The sequence below is a fragment of the Schistocerca americana genome, chromosome 6 (assembly GCF_021461395.2).
Source record: "Schistocerca americana isolate TAMUIC-IGC-003095 chromosome 6, iqSchAmer2.1, whole genome shotgun sequence".
Taxonomy (NCBI): Eukaryota; Metazoa; Arthropoda; class Insecta; order Orthoptera; family Acrididae; genus Schistocerca; species Schistocerca americana.
Window position 1 is genome coordinate 217,040,884 of NC_060124.1, and position 23,855 is coordinate 217,064,738.

Consider the following 23,855-nt stretch of genomic DNA (forward strand, 5'->3'; position numbering starts at 1 on the left):
GTGGCAATAAGGATGCCTTTAGAAGAAGGAATAATTACAACAGTTTCGTGATTCTTCGTTGAAGAGTACTTAAATAGCTTTCGTGATTGCTACTGCTTCTACCATACGTGAGGTGGCTGATGAAGGAAGCTTATACGATTCAAAGTGACGCAACCGTGTAGATGTGTTAAGCTTCGCTCCTTTTTGCACGAAGATATCAGCTGGTTATTACATTAAGTTTAAACCCAATGTATCCACAAAATTCCAAATAAAGCACGCGAGAAGATAATATGCATAGGAGAAACGACCCTTCATACACAGAATGTCTTCTTCTTGTTCTAATACATTCTGAAAGATGCATTGAAAACATCTAAAAAAGTCTGAAGATCGATATAATATTCTGTTGCGGAAGGTACTGTTTAGTGTTTCACGTTTCTTAAGTACTGGATGAGTCGTAAATGCTATCCTTTCCAGCATATATTTTCTGGCGAGACATTATCGCCTACTATGAACTGGCATATGTAGCGCCTCAAATATGAGCCCATTGTTAGGAACTGATCTGATCGTCCCAAGACAAGTTCGGATGCAGGTTTATTGTAAAGTATCTAATTTACGGATGTGCTTCATGCTGGCATTCCGATATACCATGGAACCATACAAAATCCCACTCCTAACAAACGCCCCATGAATAATGATAAGACGAAACTCCACGACCATCTGCATAATAGCTTGTCTGTCCATATTTGGAACGAAATACATCACTTAATCTGCGTATCAGAGACCCGACAGTTTGTTGGTAGGTATGTGGAGTTATGTGGCATTAAATGTCTACGAATATGCCATGTAATTTGCGTAAATAAGAGCCACTGATTTGCGTACGCCCTATGGCGACCCAGATGGGTTCCATAGGATTTACATCGGGTGAATTTGGTGGCCGCGTCATCAACATGAGATCACTATAATGCTCCTCAAACCACTGTCGACGGTTCTGGCTCTCCTAGAGTGACAAATTTATTGCTGAGTGATGACATCGCCATTGGGGAAGACATCAACCTTGAAGCGATGCAGGCAGTTCGTAGCTGTCACCATGTATCCGATTTCTACCTTAGGTCCCACGAGAATATCTCCCACAGCTTTATACTACTCCCACGCGCCTGCGTCCTTAACGCGCTGCATGTTTTGAGCCACCGTTCACCTCGATGATGGCGTCTGTGGAGACGACAGTCGACCTAATGTAGCAAAAATGTGGTTTACCCGAAGAGCCGACACATTTCCATTGGTCGACGGTCGAAACCCGATGGTCCCGTATCTGCTGCAATCGTAACTGAAGATAACGTTGGATCAGCATGTGAACATGTAGGTATGGTCTGCTGCGGAGATCCACGTTCAACGACGTACGATAAACGGTTTGCTCTTAAATGTTTGTGCCTGCACCAGCATTGCGCTCTTTCGTCTCAGAGATGCCACATTTCACAATCTGTCCTGCTTTACAGAGCAGAAAAGCCTCCTAAAACCACGTTCTGTGAAGAGTCTAGGACTGCCAACCATATGGCGCCAAGTGGTACCTTCACTGTCCTACCTCTCTCCGTAGTTGCTCACGACTGTAGCACTTGAACATTCGACCAGCTTCGCTGTTTCCGAGATACTCTTCCTCAGGCTCTGGTTAGTAAAATTCTGCCCTTTATCAAAGTCGCTTATTTCAATGGATTTGTCCATTCGCAGACCCTGTCTTCGTTAGGGCGATCCCCGGTCCAAGTCTGCTCCGCTTAAATTCTTCTGTTACCGCGCCACGTGCCCTAAACGCCATCAGGCGGCATCCAACTTCGCGGTGGGCGGTGGCGATAATGTTCTGGCTAATCAGTGTGTGATCAGTAGAACATTAGGGTTCTACTCCTGCAAATTCTGGTTACAGGTCTAATGGAATTACGCATCCGGGAAAAGGAAGTCAAATCAGTTTCATTGTGAGACCAGTAACACCCAGTCTGTAACGCACAGGTCGCTTAGTGTGATTTCTTAGTATATAGGGTGTAACAGAACTATACTGACAAGTTTCATGAGGTTGTTGAGTGTCTCTTGAGGTGCGAGTGGAGGATATTCAACCATAAGTGGAAACGTCATGCAATGATGCTGAAGAGAACTGAAGACACAGAGAAAAATCGTACAATTAGGCCACCCTTTTGGTTGTTAAGTGAAAAGCAACGCTGACAGCCCGCAGGCCGAAAACGTGGCAATAGACCTGGCAGTATTTCGGACGTATGATAGCGTCTACACTTGTCCCAGCAAGACTGCAGACATCTAAGCACGGTGATGGTAGAGTGTCAGCGTTTCGACTCACGTTTGCTGCTTGAGGATTCACATTATCGCCAACAACGATGACGCTCTGTAGTGTAGTTGGATGACGTTTCCGGAGAAGGGTTGCTTTCCTCAATTTCTCCGTCACGACCTTCTCTACAGTCAATCGGAATTCTTTCACCGACCGAGGAGGCGCTGTGGTTAGCACACTGGACTAGCACTGGGGAGGACGATGGTTAAAACCCGTGAGGCCATCCTGATTTAGATTTTCCGTGATTTCCTTAAATCACTCCCGGCAAATGCCGCAATGTTTCCTTTGAAAGGGCACCGCCGATTTCCTTCTCCGCACTTCCTTAATCCGAGTTTGTGCTCTGCCTCCACTGACCTCGTTGTCGATGAGACGTTAAACATTAATCTCCTCCTCCTCCGAAGGTATTTCGGTATTTACACTGACTGAAAAGAAAAGAGGTAAAATGGTTGGATGACAGTGTCACTTCGTACACGTACACACCATCCGCGCGCATATGAATGATCATGGTTGCAATTCTCTGAGGCTAATCGAACGGCCATCAGGGTCTATTAGTATTGTTCGTGTTTAGTGTTGTTATCAGACTTGGTAGGACACGTAATGGGCACGAAGAGCGTCACATGTGGAGTGATCACTGTGAAGAAGAGGGAGATGTCGCATGCTCCCTTTTGAGGCACCATTATCAACACCTGACAGAATTGGGGAGCGGCCTCATTGTGGTTCTCTATTTGGTAACATCGTACTATTATATTTGTGGGGAATGCGGCTGTAACAGTGGCCCGGTGTTGACTGCATGGACACATGAGGGCTGGCATACTCACCGTCAAGGTTATGGTCGACCACGTGCGACTTCTACAAGGAAGGATCGCATTATTGTGCACCAGGCACATCTTAACCTTTTCACATCTGCGCCTGCCAACCAACAACAAGTAACTGATATCCCGCACTATTATGTGTCATCAGGCAACATTGGTCGCAGAATAGTATCACCCGGACTGGGCAGTTACCGTCCCAGGAGTGCACAGTCGTTTACACCACAACACAAACGGCTGCATTTGAAGTGGTGCCGTGAGAGGGAAGTATGGACTGCTGATGGAACTGAGGTCAGCGATGAATTTATGTTCTTCACTATGCCGGATCGTCAGTGATTGTGGCATCTTACAGTGTTCTGAGGAGCTACAGTGGTTTTACACCTGGAGTCACGGAGTGGTTAGGCGTCGGGTATGACTTTGTGTTATGGCTGGTAGTGACTGAGGGAACTCTGACGGCACAACGGCACGTCACAAACATCCTACATTCTCGTGTGTCACTTTCATACGACGTATCGTGGGGCATTTTTTAAGAGGGCAATGCTCCTCCACCCATGGTATGTGTCTCTATAAACCGCGTGATGCTGAGGTACTCCGGAGTCCAACAAGATACCCTAATCGGCCTCCAATAGAACATGTTTGGTACTAGCTTAGAGGCCGATTACACTCCACTGCCAGTATCCTGGATGTGAAGGAGGAGTTGTAGGCCATCTTGCCTCAAAAGATGATGCAAGGGCTTCGTGGAAACCACCTCAACTGAATCTGTGCTTGCATCCAGACCAGATGGGGTGCTACATCATACTGATAAGTGGGATCACAGTGCTAAGTTCTTTGTAAGTTTGACTCGATTTTGTAACCACTGAAAGAACATAACATGTTGTCTCAACCCTTGAGGTTCCATTTCGATTCCTCATCGCCTTCTTGGTGCTTCATGTTCCAGTCAGGGAGTGTATTTCTTACACCACATAGGTCTTCGCCCAGACCAAAATTCTAGGTACAACTCAGTTGGTTAAAAATAAAGAAGATTAGAGACCATAAATGTGGTTGAGCATAATGATGTTACACATGGACAAGACTAGAATCGAAGTATCAAGACTTCTTCCTGAGCGAAGAAAAGTTAATGATGTAGGTTAGTAAGACAAATGGAGGAAGGTCTAATGTAAATAACAATGTTCACTTGCCGGTTTAACACGTATAAGAGGTGGGATACAGGAAAAGGGCCTGTTCACATTATTAAACTACGGTCTCTGGTACTGGCAGCTGAGCAGCGTCGTTTCGTTGCCTAGCAACCTTCCGTAACCGGCCAATGGAGGACGGCGCTTGTGCAGACAGCACGAGCCACGTTCCCGCGCTGCAAAACTAACGCGAGCGCGTATGAAAGGTAACAGTGAGTTTCTTACGCATAGCTAATTCTGTCGTTTCCATTTGCTTAGCTAGAAATATAGCTTGTATTTTCTTTTTTGTTGTTTTAAGTGTTTACGCAGTTCTGTTTCATCTCTAACGATATGCATTGCGACTAATGACGCTATCCCAACCCGTGAAGTGATGTGGAGGAAGAAAAGCGCGTTACACAGCCAAGCTCGCGGATGTGTGTGTTCAGTGAGAGACTATTTCGAGAAAGACAAGAGAAAAGGTGATCCTTCATTTCCTCTTACTCAGGTTGCAAAGAAGACTGCGACAAATTTGAAAGTGAGCAAAAGCACTTTAATTTATGGCCATTTTTAGCTTGATGTCCTGCAAAATATGTTAATTACATAAACTCAGTCACTTGAAAATGGGCCGGCTGGAGTGGCCGAGCGGTTCTAGGCACTACAGTCTGGAACCGCGCGACCGCTACGGTCGCAGGTTCGAATCCTGCTTCGGGCTTGGATGTGTGTGATGTCCTTAGGTTAGTTAGGTTTAAGTAGTTCTAAGGTCTAGGGGACTGATGACCTCAGAAATTAAGTCCCATAGTGCTCAGAGCCATTTGAACCATTTTGAACTTGAAAATGGCATGAAAGACTGAAGCCTGGATCGTAATTAAGTAAAGAACAATCAGTCAAATGGTGATGTGTTCATTTAAAATCAAAAACAGTTGTCAGTAAGACGTTATTCGCCGTTATATTTATAACCATTAAAAGAGAAGGGAACAATCCACACGGACTGAACTAAAAAAATGGCTCTGAGCACTATGGGACTTAACTTCTAAGGTCATCAGTCCCCTATAACTTAGAACTACTTAAACCTAACTAACCTAAAGACAGCACACACATCCATGCCCGAAGCAGGATTCGTACCTGCGACCGTAGCGGTCACGCGGTTCCAGACTGTAGCGCCTTTAACCGCTTGGCCACCCCGGCCGGCCGGACTGAACTGTTCGTATCTCCTCAGACGTCTATAATTTTAGAGGTAGCAAATTTCCATTACATGCCTAACTGAACAACAGAGCCGTCAGCTATTCAGTTATGAGCTGACGAAAAATCTTAATGGAAAGAGCTGATGACGCTGCACTGCGGTGCAGCTTTCTGCAGAGGATGATGGGTGTGACATTCGCAAACATTGTGTGGCTAGATTAAACTTGAAATAAACCACTTATTTATAACGGACAAGTTAGCAGAATCTCTTTTCAAAGGGAGCGAATTATAATATATGCGGGTACATCGGACGGATTTCGGCCGAAGTGTTTGTTAATGTTTGGTTCGAAGAAGATATGTGATTACCATGAAGCGAGGGGTGCTGTAGTGTTTCCGAAGCACTTTCAAACATGACTCATAGCAAATCTCGTTAGGCGATTAGCCACTATTACGGTTAAGGTCACGTATGGTTCATTTTTGCATCAAGAACACAGGAAACTGTTCTGTAGCTGGAAAGACGAGACGTGAATCAAAGAAGATTGAAGGCTGAATAGCTGGAAATTATGCCACGAAAGAAACTACTGTTTCATAAAAGAAAAAGACACGAAATCTCTGTTTCCTCCGCATCATTGTCGTTTCAGTACTATTGAAGTTGCGTGGGTGCTAATAAAAACTTACATTGCTGCTAACAACAATAAGTTCACCATCTCTGAAGCTGATGAACTCCTTAGTGAAGCCGTAAATGAAGTGACTAGTGAGACCTGCAAACAAATAATGAACACCTCTACAGATGTCCTCACAGAGACAGCTAACAATGAAGGCCTTCTGGAAGACTGAGTGGAAAATTTAATCACACTTCTGAAAGGGAGCAGTGATAACTCGAGAAGTTCAGAAGGAAACTATTCGAAATCAAATTCTGATACAGATGTGAATGTTGTTATTACGTTACTGTAAGGGCAGTTCGGTTAGGAATGTAAGGGAAGGGCAAGCAACTGACAAATTAACACACTGTCAATACTTTCTTCAGACTAGAATAGTTAAATACTGATACACCATTCTCTCGTACGTTGTAGATCTTATTAATAATGAAAATATTTAATGACTGAACCGGAAAATGTAAATATATAATAGTGTTAAAAGAATTCTTTGCTCTCCTATTGCGAAATATAACATATAACTCTTAGGATCTTGCGCACGAATTACACCGGGTTGCGTTACAGGCCCGTGGTGAGATAAGGAAATACTGACACGTGAATCATTCTAGCGACTTTAAGGGCTGAAAATTGGAAAACAATCTGACATAAGCAACTTTGAGAAAGGGCTGATAGGGCCTGGAGCTTGAGAACGAGCAGGAACAGCGAATCTGTTCGACTGCTCGCGTGCTACTGCCGTGAGCGTGTAGGGTAAGTGGTTGAAGGACGATGAAACCACAGGTAGGCGACAAGGCGTTCACGCCCCATCACAGAACGCATAGGTCGGAAGCGGGCTAACTTTGACAGATCTGGCGAAAGAGTGCAGTGCTGATGCTACGGGGCTCCTGCGCAGACACAGTTGAAAGGAAACGCAAAGTGGATACAACCAATGCAGGCGTTTGTGGACACTAAGTGGTCCTACTTCGAAGGCGACGCTCCACTAATTCATTAACATTAGTGAGCACATAATCTGCAAAATCGCTCCAATTTCTCTTTTTTCATAACTATCTCCGGATGTGCAGTAAAGAGAAAATCTTTTGCCGCTGAATATATCAATTTTTATTTAAACTTATCGTTGCATAAAATCATTGGCTGAACAGCAGTCGAGCACTACAACTATATATTGCATATAGTCCTTGAGACGAATGACCATTGTTGACAGTGCAGTGGCTCAGGTTACTCTCTGCCACGTCTCCTCAACTCGCGTATGAAGTCCAGAACCGTAACGTGCTGATCGTGTATGTGTGCATAAATGTATCTGGAGTAACTAGTCGTAATACCTAAACTCTAAAAACTGAAAAGAACTCTTTGGTACCTCGCCTGCCGAAATACAGTGGCGAGACAAACCATTGTGGCCACACGCTTATGTGCCCTACGTCGAAACCATCAGCGAAGTTTTGGTATTTTTTGACTTCGTGCCTCTCTGGTAGAATCGCTGGTTGTGTAGAATCTATTTGCCAGGGAGGCTTGTGGTGCGATTGTGGTCCGCGAGGCTGCGTTTGACGGGCAGCGACGGGAGTCTTGAGTTAGAAGCGGCAAGAGGAAGATGGCGAGCGGGGTCCCGTGCTGGGAGCAGCCCGGTTATGGGCCGGAAAACGAGTTGTTCGCACCTGGATTGATAGCGCGACTTAGTTGTAGTTGAGAGCCACTGTTTGGAAAGCTGTAATTTCTAAAGGAGCTCCCTTTTTGCATGCAAGAGTTTTGCGGTTGCAGAATACTGGTGCTGCCCATAGGACATCGGGTGTTAAAGCAATGCTTGGAGGTCTGTGCAGCCGTTACTATGCTGTCGTTGCACCCTGGTTCCGTTTACACAAGAGTACTGGAGGACTCAAATGACATTAAGTTACTCAATTATTGAGTACTTGCCCAATTATGTGTTTTAGTTGTTCGTCTTGCAATACTGTAGCTGAGTCTGCCCTTGTGGGTCGCCTTAGTTCCACTATTTCGTGACTGGTGATATGATTGTTTTAACTGTTCATGTTACAAGGTTGTCACTGAGTTTGTCCTAGTGGGGACCATTATTCTGTATGCATCGAGGGAGGGGGGGGGGGGACCAGTGGTTAAGTTTTATGTTTCCTGTCTAATGATGCCAATTTAATGATGTGTGTAACGTATTGCCAGGAAGTGTGCGCAAGACTGACATGTGAAATAAAAGATGATTGCAAGATTACGGCTCTGTAAACGCACTGAGGTAGCAGCGGACTACTTCTATCGCTACAGGTTTGTTCTTGAGTTACGTAATCACCTTTTCTAATTGAACAATTCATATCTGTTAATTTGGCGTCCATCTGAAGGAGTTTTGCACGTAAACTTGTTTTTTAATTGTTCGGTACTCTTATACAAGAGATGAGCAAAATTTAAATTGTATCCTGAGAAAAACTGATGGGTACAAGACCTGTTACAAGGGGCCCCGCTGTAATTTGTTGTTGTGTATTTCAAGTGCTTCTGCTAAATTTGATTTATCTGAATACAGTTTTCAGCTTCGAATTGCTCTAAGTTTGTTGTTATAAATTTGTTTAAGGGTTACTACAAGCATCTTTAAAGTAGCATTCGGATTTTTAATTTTTTATCACAGATATTTATCGAACCTAAGTTGAAACTTTTAATTTATGTTACAATTGCTTTGGGCTCAAATTTGACGCTACTATATCACCGTAATTTTACCCATGATATTGAATCAATGTAAACATTATCAATTAAGAGTAAGCCTTGTAACGGCCACCCCTTAAAACGACAAAAAAATAAAAGGAGTAGAACAAAGTATTTTTAATAAATTTCGAGTGAGAGCTAGTTGTTAATAAATCCGTTTTTACATATGCCTGTATTAATGTTAGCTCGGCACTCCTCAACAGCAACTACCGTACCAGCTTAATAGAATATTGGTCCGCCTTCGTACTGCAGTCCAGCAGATTCTGTGGGTCATGGATTAGACAAACTCTTGGTGGAGTTCCAGACGTATGTGGCACCAGATATCTACCCAAAGGTCACGCTATTCCCAGAAGTTATGGGCGAGTTGTTTGTGGACACACAGCTGGCGCCTGTAGCGCCTCGGATGTGTTGCATCGGGTTCAGATCAGGCGAATCTGGTGGCCAAGACTGAGTTCACTACCAGGCTTCTCAAACCCTTGTAGCACGATTCTGGCCTTGTGAAACAACAGTTATCCTTCTTTAAGACGCCAATGCCTCGTGTGAAAATACAAAGCACTGGACTACAGATCCAATTCCCGGCTGCAAGTATAAGTTTTCAAAATTCTTATTTAGTGCATCTGGCAGAGAACGAAGTCCGGTTCATCTGGTTTGTCGCAGTTGGAATTTATGGCACGCAGTGAGTGCCAGTGTTGGAGTAGGCAGGGCGCCACACGCAGCGCATTGCCACACCGAGCCGAGCCGAAAGCGAGGAGAGCAAACAGTACGGCGTGACAGCACACAATACGTCCATCCGTGAGCCATGCAATACAGTTCCAAACGTGTAACACATGAGCACAGCCACTCCATAGCATCCTATTGCAGATGGAAAATGCAAGGTGGGGAAAACTGACAGACAGTTGACATCTCCGGTTAAAGAGGGAAAGTGGCCTGCTGCGATGATGTTATGTCCGGCTTAAAAAAACCCATTCCAGAAACATCACTTTCAGCGCCTGGTCATCCCGTTCTCATCTATGATTTCGACGACATGGAAGTCTCTCTTGTTACAGGGTAACGTATTAGGTGAAGTGTGGTGCCTTCCATGCAGCCCATGTGAAGACATCGCCTTCGAGCCAGAAGTCAAATAGCTGTGATGGGACAGAGCCACTCCAACCTGCCACAGCTGTTTGCTCACATCCGTGGCTGAGAGCAGTTACAGGGGAGCTAAGCCTTCCTCTGGAGAAGAGGCGTACCAAGTGAATGACAGCTGCTGTCTTTAATATGTTGGACGAGGTGCCTGAGTACAGCATCCCTGGCTCTATGCGGTACCGCCTTCGTGGCTGTACATAGTGTTGGAAATTATGGTCGGAGGCTTCTATCCTCACAACACTTACCATTTGTGGTATAACGTTCGTACACATTTGAGGACGCATCCGTCTTGGATAGTCCTGGGGGATGCCACAATCACCATTGGTGAACTGCTGCAGGCATGTGCCTGCGGACTGCCGTCCAACTACCTGCACGACGTCGATGTTGGATACTGACTTGCAGCAAGGCATGCTGCTTCTAGAGTGTAGGATCCACATTCCTCACCGCACACAAGTGCGCGGCTCAGTTCGCCTTTCACCATGCCAGAAACGAACAAAAATATACTTCCAGACAACGCTGTTTAATTGACGCTATCGGGCGCATGAAACACACTCTCACCAGCTCCATAACCCCGATTTCCTGCTCTTGTAGCGCCATAATCTAACCTACTCAACTTCCACGCCTACAAAAATCATGAGCCGCGTGGGGTAACCATGCGATCTCAGGCGCCTTGTCACGGTTCGCACCGCTGTCCCGTCAGAGGTTCGAGTCCTCCCTCGGGCATGGGTGTGTGTGTTGCCCATAGCTTAAGTTAGTTTCAGTTAGATTAAGTAGTGTGTAAGCTTAGGGACCGACGACCTCAGTATTTTGGTTCCATAGAACTTACAACCATTAAAATCATGAACGCAAAGGGTGACCAGTACAAAATCATGAAAGGTTGCAAGTGGTTTGCAATAATGTTCATGTAGTCCAAAGCTATTACAGTGCTCTCGACTAGTTCCACAGGTCCCATTCAGACGCTTGTGAATATTTCCAATTCCATAATACTGGATGCATCTGGCCTGCATCCGTGACGTGGTACATATTTCGAACATTTGTTCACCCGAACAACGAAGCATCCGGACACGAAGTCCATCCGGTGAAACAAATTTCCATTGATCCACGATCCAATCTTGATAGGCTCTCGTCCACTGCAGTCATAATTGACACCGTCGTTGGGTCAGCATGAAATCTAGTTTCCCCCATTCCGCAAAGTACGTTTTCAGGCCATGGACCACACCTACGTATGTCTGCGGATTTCGCTCGTATCGTCACTAGAACGAATTCCCATTCATCTCTGCTCTCTACAGCATCATGTACCCAGCGCTCTGTGTACAGTGGACATTATGTGTTGGGTCATTAGTGTATCTTAGAAAGGTTTCCTTTCTTTTAAGACCACTATTTTGGATTACTAGTGTTCGGACTCATTTCATTATTTGCACACAAACCGAAACAGATAAAGTTACCATTTATTTTTATAAATTTCAGCATCAGTCCTGTGAACATTCCTGAAAAATCAATGTGCTAATTGTTTGATTGAAGGCAGAGGGAAAATGAGGCAGACACAAAGGCGTTGGTATTGTCAAAGTTTTGTTTTTGACGTATTAAAGCTTACCCATAGACAATATTAACGTACATTTTGTAAAACATAAATGAAACGCAGCTTATACAGGTACTACATATTCAGATTTTTCTTTTATGTACTAAGTTCCAGAGGCTTTGCTTCATCATTAGGTTGCCAGCAACTGGCCACAAAACCTATGATGTCGAAACCCCTGCAGTCCTCTGCATCTTCGTGCTGTAATCCTCTCAAGAGCATGCATTTGAGCTTTACACACTCATTGTTTACAAATTTTAACAGCGATGTTGTAAGATTTCTTCCTCTTGTAACGATGAATCATGTCGCGAAATAACAGAAGTCTACAGTAAAGACTATTTGCAGAATTTCAGGATTTATGGAGCTTTATAGTTATGAGTGTGTTTCTTCCGAAATTTTTTTCTACGAGAAATACTTCGTTTTCGATTAAAATTCACCTGAAGGAGGCGTACTCCTCCATTTTCAACAACTGATATGAAATGGTGAACTGAATCCACACGTGGACATAAATCACTTTAGAAGGTCGCAGATTCGGATCCTGCCTCGGGCATGGATACGTATGATGTCCTTATGTTAGTTGGGTTTAAGTAGTGCTAAGTTCTAGGGGACTGATGATCTCAGATGTTAAGTCCCATAGTGCTCAGAGCCATTAATTCCCCTGTTCCTGTTTCAGAGTTATTCGTATTATTAGCATTTCTTCAGCTTAAAGGATGCTTAGCACTGTCCATATATCCATAATTTGATTCTGATTGCCACTCCATAAATAATATTTATGAATGAGCTATTCGACAAGCGCTACCTCGACAGGAACGCGACTATACCCCTCTACTAGTGCAGCCTTTCCCATAAACACAAAATTATCGTCGTATAACGCGTCAAAACCAACCATGAACCCTGCCGTATCTATGAATAACTTGGTATTATGACTAGGTGCAGCCACGTCTTAGTTCGAAGTAACGCAAGCGCGGGAGGAACAGGAGATTAGTGTTTAACGTCCCTTCGAAAACGAGGTCTTTAGAGACGGAGCACAAGCTCGGATTAGGTAAGGATGGGGAAGGAAAACGGCCGTGCACCTTTCAAAGGAACCATCCCGACATTTTCCTTTAGCGATTTAGAGAAATCACGGAAGATCTAAACGTCAGCAGGCAGGACGCGGGTCTGAACCGTCGTCCTCCCGATTGCGAGTCCAGTGTGCTAACCACTGCGCTACACGCAAGCATGGAAAGTAACCGGAGAAAATGTCTTTTCAGGAGTCTAAAAAATACAAGAATCGCTTAATTTACATAAAAATACATGATCAAAAGGTAACTGAAACAGAACTTAATGGCCACACAACTTATTTCCTTCATTATCTGAATCAGCCTTTCAAACAGAAGAGCAGACGACCAAACATATCGTTTCCAGCAATGGCTTATAGCTCTGCCCTGACTGGTAATGTACGGCAAGAAAAGAAACTGTGTACTGTGCTCTGGTGCGCAGCAAACAGTCAGTAGTTATGCATCCTAGTGCAAAATCCGATTTATTGGCAACATTTCAGATGACCTTGAAAAAAATTAAAACTCTCGCAGGTGGAGACCTGCATTTTACAACATCAATACCATATCAAAATTTTATTCAGTAGTAAAGAAAAACTGCAATCCTGGGCACGTAGTTCTGTGTATGACATCACATACAAGCAGTGTGAAAAAATATGTCTTCGTCAGTCAGGCAGAGCTGTGACAATGAGGTTTTCGGAATATGAGAGAACCTAGCATTAAGGACGAACGGTTCAACTTTTTCTGAACATCTTTTAACAAAACACCATCCACATGACGTAGAATGTGAAGCTTTACATTCTGTTAAGAAAAGCAGAAAGATAAACCTACTGGGAATACTAGAAGTAAACATAAGTATGACACAGAATAACAGCTTAGTATTTATTGATCAGCCTCTGTTTCATTTTTCCACTTTGTTAAATCAAGTACCAAATATCAGATTCAGATTCCAAATTCATCTTCTTTTCCACCAGTTGTTAAATGTTTCTAGTATGGTTCACCTTATTAGCAGCTAAGAGCGTATTTTACTTTATTACCAGTTTCGCTATTCCACATACGTGAAGTGAAAGTATCGGGACTGCAATAAGTACGGAGTAAAGAGCGAGCGGGTGTTTCCCACTGTGGCTAGCAGAGGCGATTGACCATTTGGCGCCTGCAGAGCCAATGGGATCAGGTACCGAGGCATCAATCACTTGTGACGTCAGCAGAGAGATACGTACGGAAAGTATATTTATTCTGATGCGAATAAAGTAATTGTTACTAATAAATATTTGCTAACCCAAGCTGCGTTTAGCCACTAAGAGATTAGAAGGAGTCCACGCGTCATAAATATTACCTTTCCGTAATTTTAAAATGCCAGGAAATGTTGATATAAATAAATAAATGAATAATTTTGGCATATGCGCAGATGTACTGTCTTACACGCACTGTACCATACGCTCTAATTACAGACTGTGCACTGTAGTCTTCAGTTGTCGACAGGGTGCCTTTCGATCTAGTCATGTGGTACACCATGCTCTCTTACCATTAGTAGTTGGCTTACAATCAGTGTGCACAAGTTCATTGTACAGTGTTTCTTAAATAACCGCACCACAATGGCATCCCTTCTAAAAAAAATTATTTGGTCAAAGAATTTCTTCCCGCTTCATTACGTAAAACACAGACAGTAGGATTGTATTTTCAGAATCCGGCAGCGCTGCTACTGCTCTGCAACAGGAAATAAAACTACGAGAGCATCTCCACATAACAGATAGGAAGAATTCCTACGCGGCGGCTCACTAAGTCAATTCAACGACGGACTGGCTTAATTATCGCAAAACTCGGGCGGGAAAGCGTGGCCAGTTGTACTGTACGTCCCTTGTACCACCGTCTACGGAATCACCGGCTAAACTAAGACATTTCTGGAGGTTTAGTACGAGTGGGGGGTTCTTGCAATTTCCACGTAAAAACTTTGTTATCTCGCCATTTCTTCGTTTTGGTTAATCAAATTATTTATATGTGAGAATAAATGAAACGTTTTGCAATGTAAACACTCTACATAAATTTTATATTTTCTGTACAAATAACATCCGTGTAAGTTTACATCATTTTTATCTGTGTTTCAATCATTCAGTTATCACCTGAAGATGGCCTAAGAAGCCGAAAGCATCTTCGGAACCAAATACAGTAGAGCGTCGATTATCCGAACGTCGGTCAACCGAACGACCGCTTAACCGAACTGTGTACTCGCTCGCACCTGTTACTCTCCCACCCTACCGTCCATCATCCCCCTCACTCCCAAACCAAGTTTCCCACAGTAGTCGCCGCACTGGGCCACCGCTGGCGGAACATTGCTTCTAATGGGGCCTTCACAAGGCGCTGCTCACCGGCCAAGCCGCCAGTCGCTGTGTTTCAGCAATCAGCACACTTCTGTCGGCTTGGCACTGGCAGTAGAAGTAGCGGCAGTATCAAAGCTGTTCACAGCAACAGCTGCACCAGCTTAGAGTTGAGGCGTGCCGCTCCGCGCAGTTTGAAGGATTGCGCGCCCCCAAGAAGAGCTTCTCACGGTGCAAACAGTCACCTTCTGTTCTCTGTTACGACCGCTTGTGTGCTGCTACGTGAAGAAGTTTAATAAACTGTGCCGCATACTATATATTCCTACTGAAGTTGCCTTTGTATGTTACTTTGTAATACTAAAAGAGATGTCTGTTTTTATGAATAAATTTACTGTACAGTACTTCGTTTTGGCAAATAAACATGTACAGATCGATTACCCGAACATACCAGTTTTCCGGACACCCATGTCCCCCAATTACTTCGGATAATCGACGCTCTACTGTAAATATAATTTTGCATAACATTAGGATGTCTCGTCCTTTTTAATATAATTATCAAGCACTGCCAAGCACCGAAGTAAAGTTCACTTCTTATTAAGAAGACTATGTACTCACCGGTACTAGGAAACGTCGCACCTCGGCGAGAGCGTATGCGATGCGTGCGTGCGCCTCTGCCGGCGGGGCGAACGCCGTGATCTCGACGTGCAGATCGTCGCTCAGGTGAGAGAACTTGGGGTCGCCCGAGCACCGCAGTTCCTCCTCCTGCAACACAGCGTGTGAAGGTACAGATCTAGGCCGCATATACGAATAAGGTTTGCTTTTAGTATTTACCTTCATTCGTTACTATTGAGTACTTATTATTGCCTGGGTATGTATTTATTCCAGTCTTCCATCATTCCATCTCATCCTACTCGTTCTCTTAGCCCATCTTCTCCTCCCAACCGTAACTGCCCACCTTCTTCACTTCCCCCTCTCTGTCCTTCACCTCGTATCCCTCTCTCTGTAAACCTGCTCCTCCCCCACTCTCTGTCCTTCTCGGCCTCCGCCCCCACCCCTTTGCTCTCTGCTCCTCCCCCTATATGTGTCTTCCCTCATCCTTCTCTGTCCAGCACCCGCACTCCAATAGAAAGTTATTGACTCATACTTCCATAATATTTCTTTCCATATACGAGGGTTATTCGGAAAGTAAGGAATGAGCGGTGGCGAAATGGAAAAGCAATGAAAATCTGATGAAGCCTTGCACAGATGCGTAGGGTACTGCATCCAGTACACCTGTCGATCGCATCATGTCGCTCTTTTTAGTTCTGAGGTCACAGTGAGAACGTAAAGATGGCTAGAAATTAGCGTCTCCCGCCAAGTACGAGGGCCTGGCGAAAGAGTTCGCCTGAAGCTATGCAATCCACTTAACATAACTGCCATGCGGTTTGTTCTACACGACAATTCTCAGCCGCTCTCTGCAGGGGCAATGAAGATACTCCTGCAGCGTGTTGGATTGGAAGTGTTTGATCCACACAATACAGCCTGTAATTGGCTACCTCTGAGGTTCATCTCTGCTCAAATGAACCGCTGTCTATGAAGACAATATTTTGACACAGACAAGGAGCTGCAATCCAGAGTAGAATATTGACGAAAAGCACTGTCTTCTACTAACAACTGTATCGAAAAGTTGGTACAACGCTACGACAGATGACTAAGCCTGAGCGTCAACTGTGTAGAGAAGCTGCTGGAAGATGTAGCTAACCGTTGCAAATAAAACAGTTTTGATTTTCACTGTGGTTTCCATTTTGTGACCCATCATTCCTTACCTTCCAAATAGCCCTCCTGGTAACAATCATGTGTGGGTTTCTTGACTGGCACACGTCCACTCAAGAGTAACATCACAGTAGCTGAGACAGGTGCTTTACTTTGATTTAGAGTTGATCCGGAAATTGTTAATTTACTTGCAGATGAGGGCAATGCTACCGTTGTTTTGTACAAGCGGGATTGTGTTGAAAAAATGCAGTGTTTACTGCCTGATTCAGCGCATGGCAAGATTGGTGAAGACCCCACAAAAAGTGTTGACAGAAAGACTAACAATCTCCTGATGAAAAGTTCCTTATCGCAGGAGAATATCAAGGGTCTTAATCCTTATCGTGCTGGTCCCTCTAGGTTATACGGCACCCTGAGGTCCACATAGTAGCGATTCCTCTTCGCGCGACTGTAGCATTGGTGTTCCGACATATGTTGTAGCAGGACTGCTTGTTACTCCGTTGAGCCCTATAGTAGGTCGGCGTGAGTACCACACTAAGAACTCGGCGTATTTCTTATGTCGATTAGAGGGAACGCTTTTGAATGACTCTAATATTTGGTAAGTCTTAATGTAGTCTCTCTTCTCGTCGTGTTTCTCTGTCTTATTCGTTATGGTTGACTGAAGTTAAGTTTGGTGAAGAATTAACGTTCCTACTGAGACATGTGTTGACTTCCACTTACTTCATATTCAATAATCGGGACTACGAGCAAAAGCGATGGAGTAGCAGTGGGATGCCCGTTGTCACCTGTTATTGCCAGTTTGTTTATAGAAGATTTCGAGGGACGTGCTTTGGAGTCAGCGGCTTTGAAATTTGTGTCTTTTTCAGGTACGTAGGCGATAGTGTTGTTGTTTAGCCTCATAGCAGTGAGAATTTGAACGACTTTTTAGAAAATCTGAATTCAATCCACGCGAATATTTGTTTCATGAAGGAGATGGGAAATGATGGCTGTCTTCCCTCCCTTGATGGGTCAAGATGGTAGATGGTATCTTGGAACATGCCCTGTATAGGAAGCAAACTTATACTGACTTGTGTCTGCAGGGTGATAGTTTTTACCATCCATCTCAATGTGAAGTGGTACCTCCTACCTTGGTTCACAGGACCCATGTCATCTCAGGTCCTGAGCGTTTGTCAGCTGTGTTACTCTATCTCGAAGTCACCGTTCGTCAGAATGGTTATAGAGACAGCCAGATCAGACGTGCGCTGCGCTATCGACCCACTGTGCACCGAGTAAGTGACGATAACACCGATGTGGAACCAAACAGTACGGCCATTTTGCCTTACTCAGGGAGCATATCGAACAAAATTAGTCGTATTTAGCGGAAATATAAAGTGAAGTGTTTTTTCCACTATTATTTAAGATCAGGCTTCTTTCAGGTTCCGAGAGGGATGCTCGTGATTTGCGTGAGGCGAGTGTCTACCGTATTTCTTGCAGATGTGGCATGCCATATATTGGCCAGACTATCAGAACTATGGAGGACCGGAGTATTGAGCGTATGTGGCTGTAACGCTTACAACAGCCGAGCAAATCCGCAGTTACATTGTCTTGCCACCGGTCATCCTACAGAATATAACAGCACGGAGATTCTGGCACACCATTCCAGCTAGTGAGATAGCGTTATTGAAGAAACTTTTGAAATCAAATCAGCAAGTCGTCGTGTAAACAGATATGGTGGTTTTTGTTTAAATTATGCGTGGAATCCTGCTCTCTGCCGTCTCAAAAAACAGAAGGACAGAGTTGATGCTACCTCAGCTGTCGATTATTAATTTCACCATCGATAACTTCTGACGTCGGTCGTCTTTGGTTTGCGAAGGAACTGGTGTTCATAGTGTATGCGAGTGTTACCTTTCCAGCGTTTCTCTGAAGACCGTGGTTCTAAGTTCCCTTAAAAAGCGCTTAATTTCTGCTGTTTTGCCTTGAAAATGGCGGGGTTTGCTCCTGTCAAACATCGGTGGTTGTCGACATCGTCACCCGGCTGCATTCCCTAAGTTACTTGATCGCAGTATACACAAGGAGAGACTCAGGTCTCACAAGGAACGTGATGCGCGGCTTGTGTATTGGTTTTCTTGCGCAAAGACATTTATTTTAACGTGTGCACCGCACCGTCTGAACTGTGCAAAGGCAGTGGATGATCTCTGATAATTTTCGCGGCGGCAATGGAGCAAATCGATGGGTCACTGTTGAAACAATACGGGCGCACGATATCAAATCCGAGCATTTCGTGGACATTGCTATTGTGTGCCTCGGTCTTGATCTGTGTCGTATTACTCAGTCAAATGAAACTGTTGGGCCGGTGCCATGTAGTAGGACATTGTATACAGAGAGAAATGTACTCATGAAATACGCCAGTCCCAAGCATTTCACATTGTGCACATCCTGTAATTGCAATCCCACTACATCAAGCTCATGGCCCCGGCTGCGACATTACAGGAGTCTTATAATCACCTGCAAAAGGTGTACAACCGGTCTCGAGATTATTTTGAACACGAAATTGCCAAATGACAGCAACGAGATTCATCATCTGCATACTGTCTAGGAATACTGAAGCGAGGTGAGGTGCAACAATAGCGAATATTTTGAAAAATACTGTTAAACGCGAGACTGTCAAGAGTCTTAATCCTTGTTGTGCTGTTCCCCCTGGGTTAGGATATGGCTCTCAGTCGTTAAAGTAATGTAGTACATGGTTTGTCTTCAAAATAAAATGTTTTTCCAGTCATAACATTACAATTAGTCGACCTACGACAACATTGTCGCTGTAACAGCACCAACAAGTAAATGCGTTTGCTCCACATACCTCCCAACAGTTATTCAGTTATTCATAAAATAGTGGTCACACAAGCCCCATATATTCAGTGTATTTACCATGATTCTCGTGTGGTGGACAAATAGTTTTCTGAAGTGAGTAGATATGGAAACCGCCATCATACGGCGTGTGTGCGAACTTGTTACATGTGTGCTTTGTTCTGATTGGCCGCCCGGTATTCGAATTCTACAGCCAGTGTACATGCGTTTGGGTCTGGTATCTTTAGAATATTTTGCGAGTCGCATGGATTCAGCACATCAGTGTATTTCAAGTAACTGAGTTCATTCCTTCGTGCAACCATACTTATTATTCCATTATGTGAACAAAATACACGTGAGGCAACTATACTTAATGCCAGAAAATAACGTTTATTTAATTGTCTTGATCCTGGTATTAGCACATTTAAGTAAAGGTAGAGGGCGAGTATCTGAGTACAGTTTTATTGCATTTAGGCTGGACAGCAAATTGAATTTTATTCCATTAGCACAGAATACCAGATGTAGAATTAATTACTCTCAACTAATACACTTACGTTCATTCAGTGTAGTATAAAGGGATTAGGTCATCACTTGAAAACGTGGCCGGCTACACTGTCGAAATTTAGCTCGATCATTTCCGTTGTGCTATTAAGGGCAGCGTCGAAAAGCTGATTAGCGCGGTCTGCGTGGCTGTGGCAATCCGCACTTTCGACATAATAAAGGTCAGCCATTGCAGCTTCCCAACCAAATGATTGGTACAGCGTCCGAGGGTATCATATCTACCGGGCGGCCAGTACCTTCTGTAGCCGGACTTTAGTTGGGGATTATGGTGACAACAATGCTGGTTTCTCGGTATGACAGTGCGTGTCATTTCTTTGGCAGTAACATCTGAGAATGGAGCATGGTGGTGTGTTGCGAGGGGACGTGGAGAGAATCTTGAGCAAAACAAATTCGCATTAATTACTGTGAATACATAAAGTGACATAAGTCATATTAGATAAGTAATTCACTGGAAATAAGGCAGTAACAATCTATGTAGGAAAATCGTCGAATACATGAGCCTCAAGTGTTTATCATTAATAATCATTCACATATGACGACAAATGATAATTCTGCTACACGGTGTTTGATTAAACTTCAATAATTTTCAATGGAAGCGTTCCTTAGTGACACATAGTACAGTTTTGTATATCCAATGACGAGTGTGAGTACAGATTGAAGTACTGATAAGTTGAAATTGTTGTCCTATAAAGAATGACTTGAATTACAAAAGTTTCACGTTAATTATTATATACTAGTATACCTATCTAACTTCTACAGCACCTCATAGAAACAGTGTCCTTCCATGTGGAGATGCCTGTATGGTCGTATGAGACAAAGAGCTATTCAGACGGTAGTGTAATTACTGGCAGGGTCTCGCAAGTCGGACAGGTCCTGGTTGATGAGCCAGACATCCCACAGCGCTCCATCTTACAACGCCCTACCCTTCGTCTTGTCACATTCTTAGGAATTGCGAGATAAGTTCGACTGTTGAGGGAAACCAACACATCTAGAAGGTAAGAAGAAAGACTGGGTTTAATGTTCCGTCGACATTGAGATCATTAGAGGCAGAATGCAAGTAGTGGAAGATTATTCAGAAAAAAAAAACCGTGATCCCACAAGTTTGGGGGATAGCGATTGGAGACCACCCCAATATGGAAAGCTTGATAACGGCAAAATGATAATGAGGAAACTTCGGGATTTCATAATACATAATAAACGAAAAAAATGAGAACCGCCGGCCGCGGTGGCCATGCGGTTCTAGGCGCTGCAGTCCGGAACCGCGGGACTGCTACGGTCGCAGGTTCGAATCCTGCCTCGGGCATGGATGTGTGTGATGTCCTTAGGTTAGTTAGGTTTAAGTAGTTCTAAGTTCTAGGGGACTGATGACCTAAGATGTTAAGTCCCATAGTGCTCAGAGCCATTTGAACCATTTTTGAATGAGAACCAGTTATACGATTTGGAACATAGAATATTCGTAGTTTATACGGCGGTTTCCAGGACGTCACCGAAAAACTTTGAGGGATGGCAGACCGCACAAAGACGATCATATTTTGTTCAGGAACAAATACATATTGATCTCCCGTTTATGAGTTTTGCGCAGTGCTCTGACGTGCACTGCCACAAAGCGACCTGTTGCTCAGCTCCCAGTGAGGCTGTTATTCCGTGGATTTGTACCAGTCCTGTCACTCAGACCGTGCATCTTCGGTGTTAAGCATCCTGTTAGTCCTGAATTCTGGTTTTCTTGCTATTAGTACTCAAAATCGAGCTGTACCGTAGTCTTAATAGAGAATATAGTGATATTCTCGTCGACGGAATCTGGAAGACGTTATGTTCACAGAACCACTGACGAAAAATGACAAAAAGAAAAACAGATACAAAAAAGTGAACCGCTCTACACATCCACATCCTCCACCTCCTTTCCTACCGCAACTTCCAGCACCTAACCCTCCTGGATGATGAGCTTAGACATGACATCTACCCTTCCTACCAAACTCTAATCTCACTTTCCTACTCCTACTCCTCAGGGCTCCCTCTCCCCTTCCCTTCCCTTCCCTCCCCCTGAGCGGTTTTCCTCCTTCCTACACCCCCTGCCTTTCCCATACCCCCCCCCCCCCCCCATGTCTGTCTCTGCATCCCTTCTGCCTTGTCTTACCTCTTCATCTCCTGCCCCACCGGTCTCTTGCCCCCAATTTTCCTCTTACTTCTTCCCCAGCCACCCCCCTCCCACCACCCCCCTATCACACCTTCCTCCACTCTTTTTTTTCCCTCCTCTCCGGCCACCCGTCACTTGGCATGTCACTCCCAGTGATTTTTTATTCTTCGTGAGTGCTCTGTCGTTTCCAGTGGTTTATTGAGTGTCAGGCTCTGTGTGCTTTTTATACTGTGGCCCACTTTTAACTTGTGTTTGACTCCAGTGTATTTTAAGTGCCCCACGAATTGGCAGCTGTGTCCTTTTAACTTTATGTCGACTTTTTAACTGTCCCCCAGTGCATGTCCTCATGTTAATGTGAATTTTAACTTCCATTATCTCCATTATCTATATTGTTATGTCCCCCTTTTTCCCCTTTTTATGTTTGAGTTCCTCTTTTAATGTATTTCTGTAAAGCCTCTCAGCTGAAGAGCGGAGAACTGTGCCACTGCCAGCCATCACCCGGACATATGAGGGAGGGGCATGAAATTATGCTAAAGAAAAAAAAAGAAAACAAAAAAGTGAACGAGGATAGCGTCTTCGGCTAGTAATCAAAACGTCCTGGGTCCTGGGTTCGGATCTTGACACTGCTTGAATTTTGAATAAAAATCATCAGCGATGGCGGAAGAAGTCACTCTCGTTCAGCCAGTCCATTTGTGAAAGAGACTTGCCATTTTGGTGGTGAACTGCGCCTAAAAGTCGGAATAATCATCAATGATCAAGTGCATGAGAATGCAGAATGCAATAGGGACCAATGCATTGAAGACACATCTTGTGTATCCACAGGACATGTGGCCTGTAATTGAAAAAGCTTTCATGATGATATCTCCATTGCTAAAAGATTTTGGACTAGTCTCCCATTAGGATCTCGAAGATGGGACTGCCAAGGAGGGGGGTGGGGGGGGGGCGATGACCATGAGGAAAAGATTGAATAACCAATGAAAGGAAACGTTTTAAGAGTCGGAATGTGGAATGTCAGAACTCTGAACATGGTGGGGAAGCTAGAAATTGTGGAAAAGGCAATGCTAAGGCTCAGTCTAGATATAGTGGGGATCAGTGAAGTGAAATGAAAAAAGAATAAGGATTTCTGGTCAATGAGTAAAGGGTATTATCAACAGCAGCAGAAAATAGTATAACGGGAATAGTAATCATTATGGATAGGAAGGTAGGACAGACAGTAACTGTGAACAGTTCAGTGATAGGTTGGTTCTCAATAGGTTACGCAGGAAACCAATACCAACAACAGTAGGTCAGGTACACGTTCCGACGCCGCAAGCAGAAGAAAAGATATAGAAGGAACATGAGGACACTGAAAGGTTAATTCAGTATCTAAATGGAGATGGTCATGGTTGTAGGAGGAAGATTAGAAGAAAGGGCTACAGGGGAATATGGGCTTGTCACTAGGTATGAGAGAGGAGAAAGACTAGTTCAGTTCTGCAATAAATATCAGATAGTAATAGCAAAAATAGCAGACACTCCGTACAAGAACCAAAAGGCGAAGAGGTATACTCGGAAAAACCCAGAGGCACCAGAGGATGCCAGTCGGTTTACATATGGTCAGACAGAGATTCCGAAATCACATGTTGCATTTTAATGTTCACCGAGGTGCAAGATACAGACTCAGATATGAGTTTAGTAATGATGAAGAATAGACTGAAGTTTAAGAGAATCGTACAAAAGGATCAGTGTGGAAGGTTGTGGGATACGAAAGTATTGAGGAATG

General features: G+C 44.1%; 1 protein-coding gene across 1 annotated transcript in view; it reads right to left on the reverse strand.

Moving 5' to 3' along the window:
• Positions 1-23,855, reverse strand: part of LOC124620059 (KH domain-containing, RNA-binding, signal transduction-associated protein 2-like) — a 529,510-nt gene that overhangs the window by 71,232 nt on the left and 434,423 nt on the right. The window contains exon 3 of the mRNA XM_047146727.1: positions 15,448-15,594. Coding sequence (XP_047002683.1) covers positions 15,448-15,594 — 147 coding nt within the window. The remainder of the gene's footprint in view (positions 1-15,447; positions 15,595-23,855) is intronic.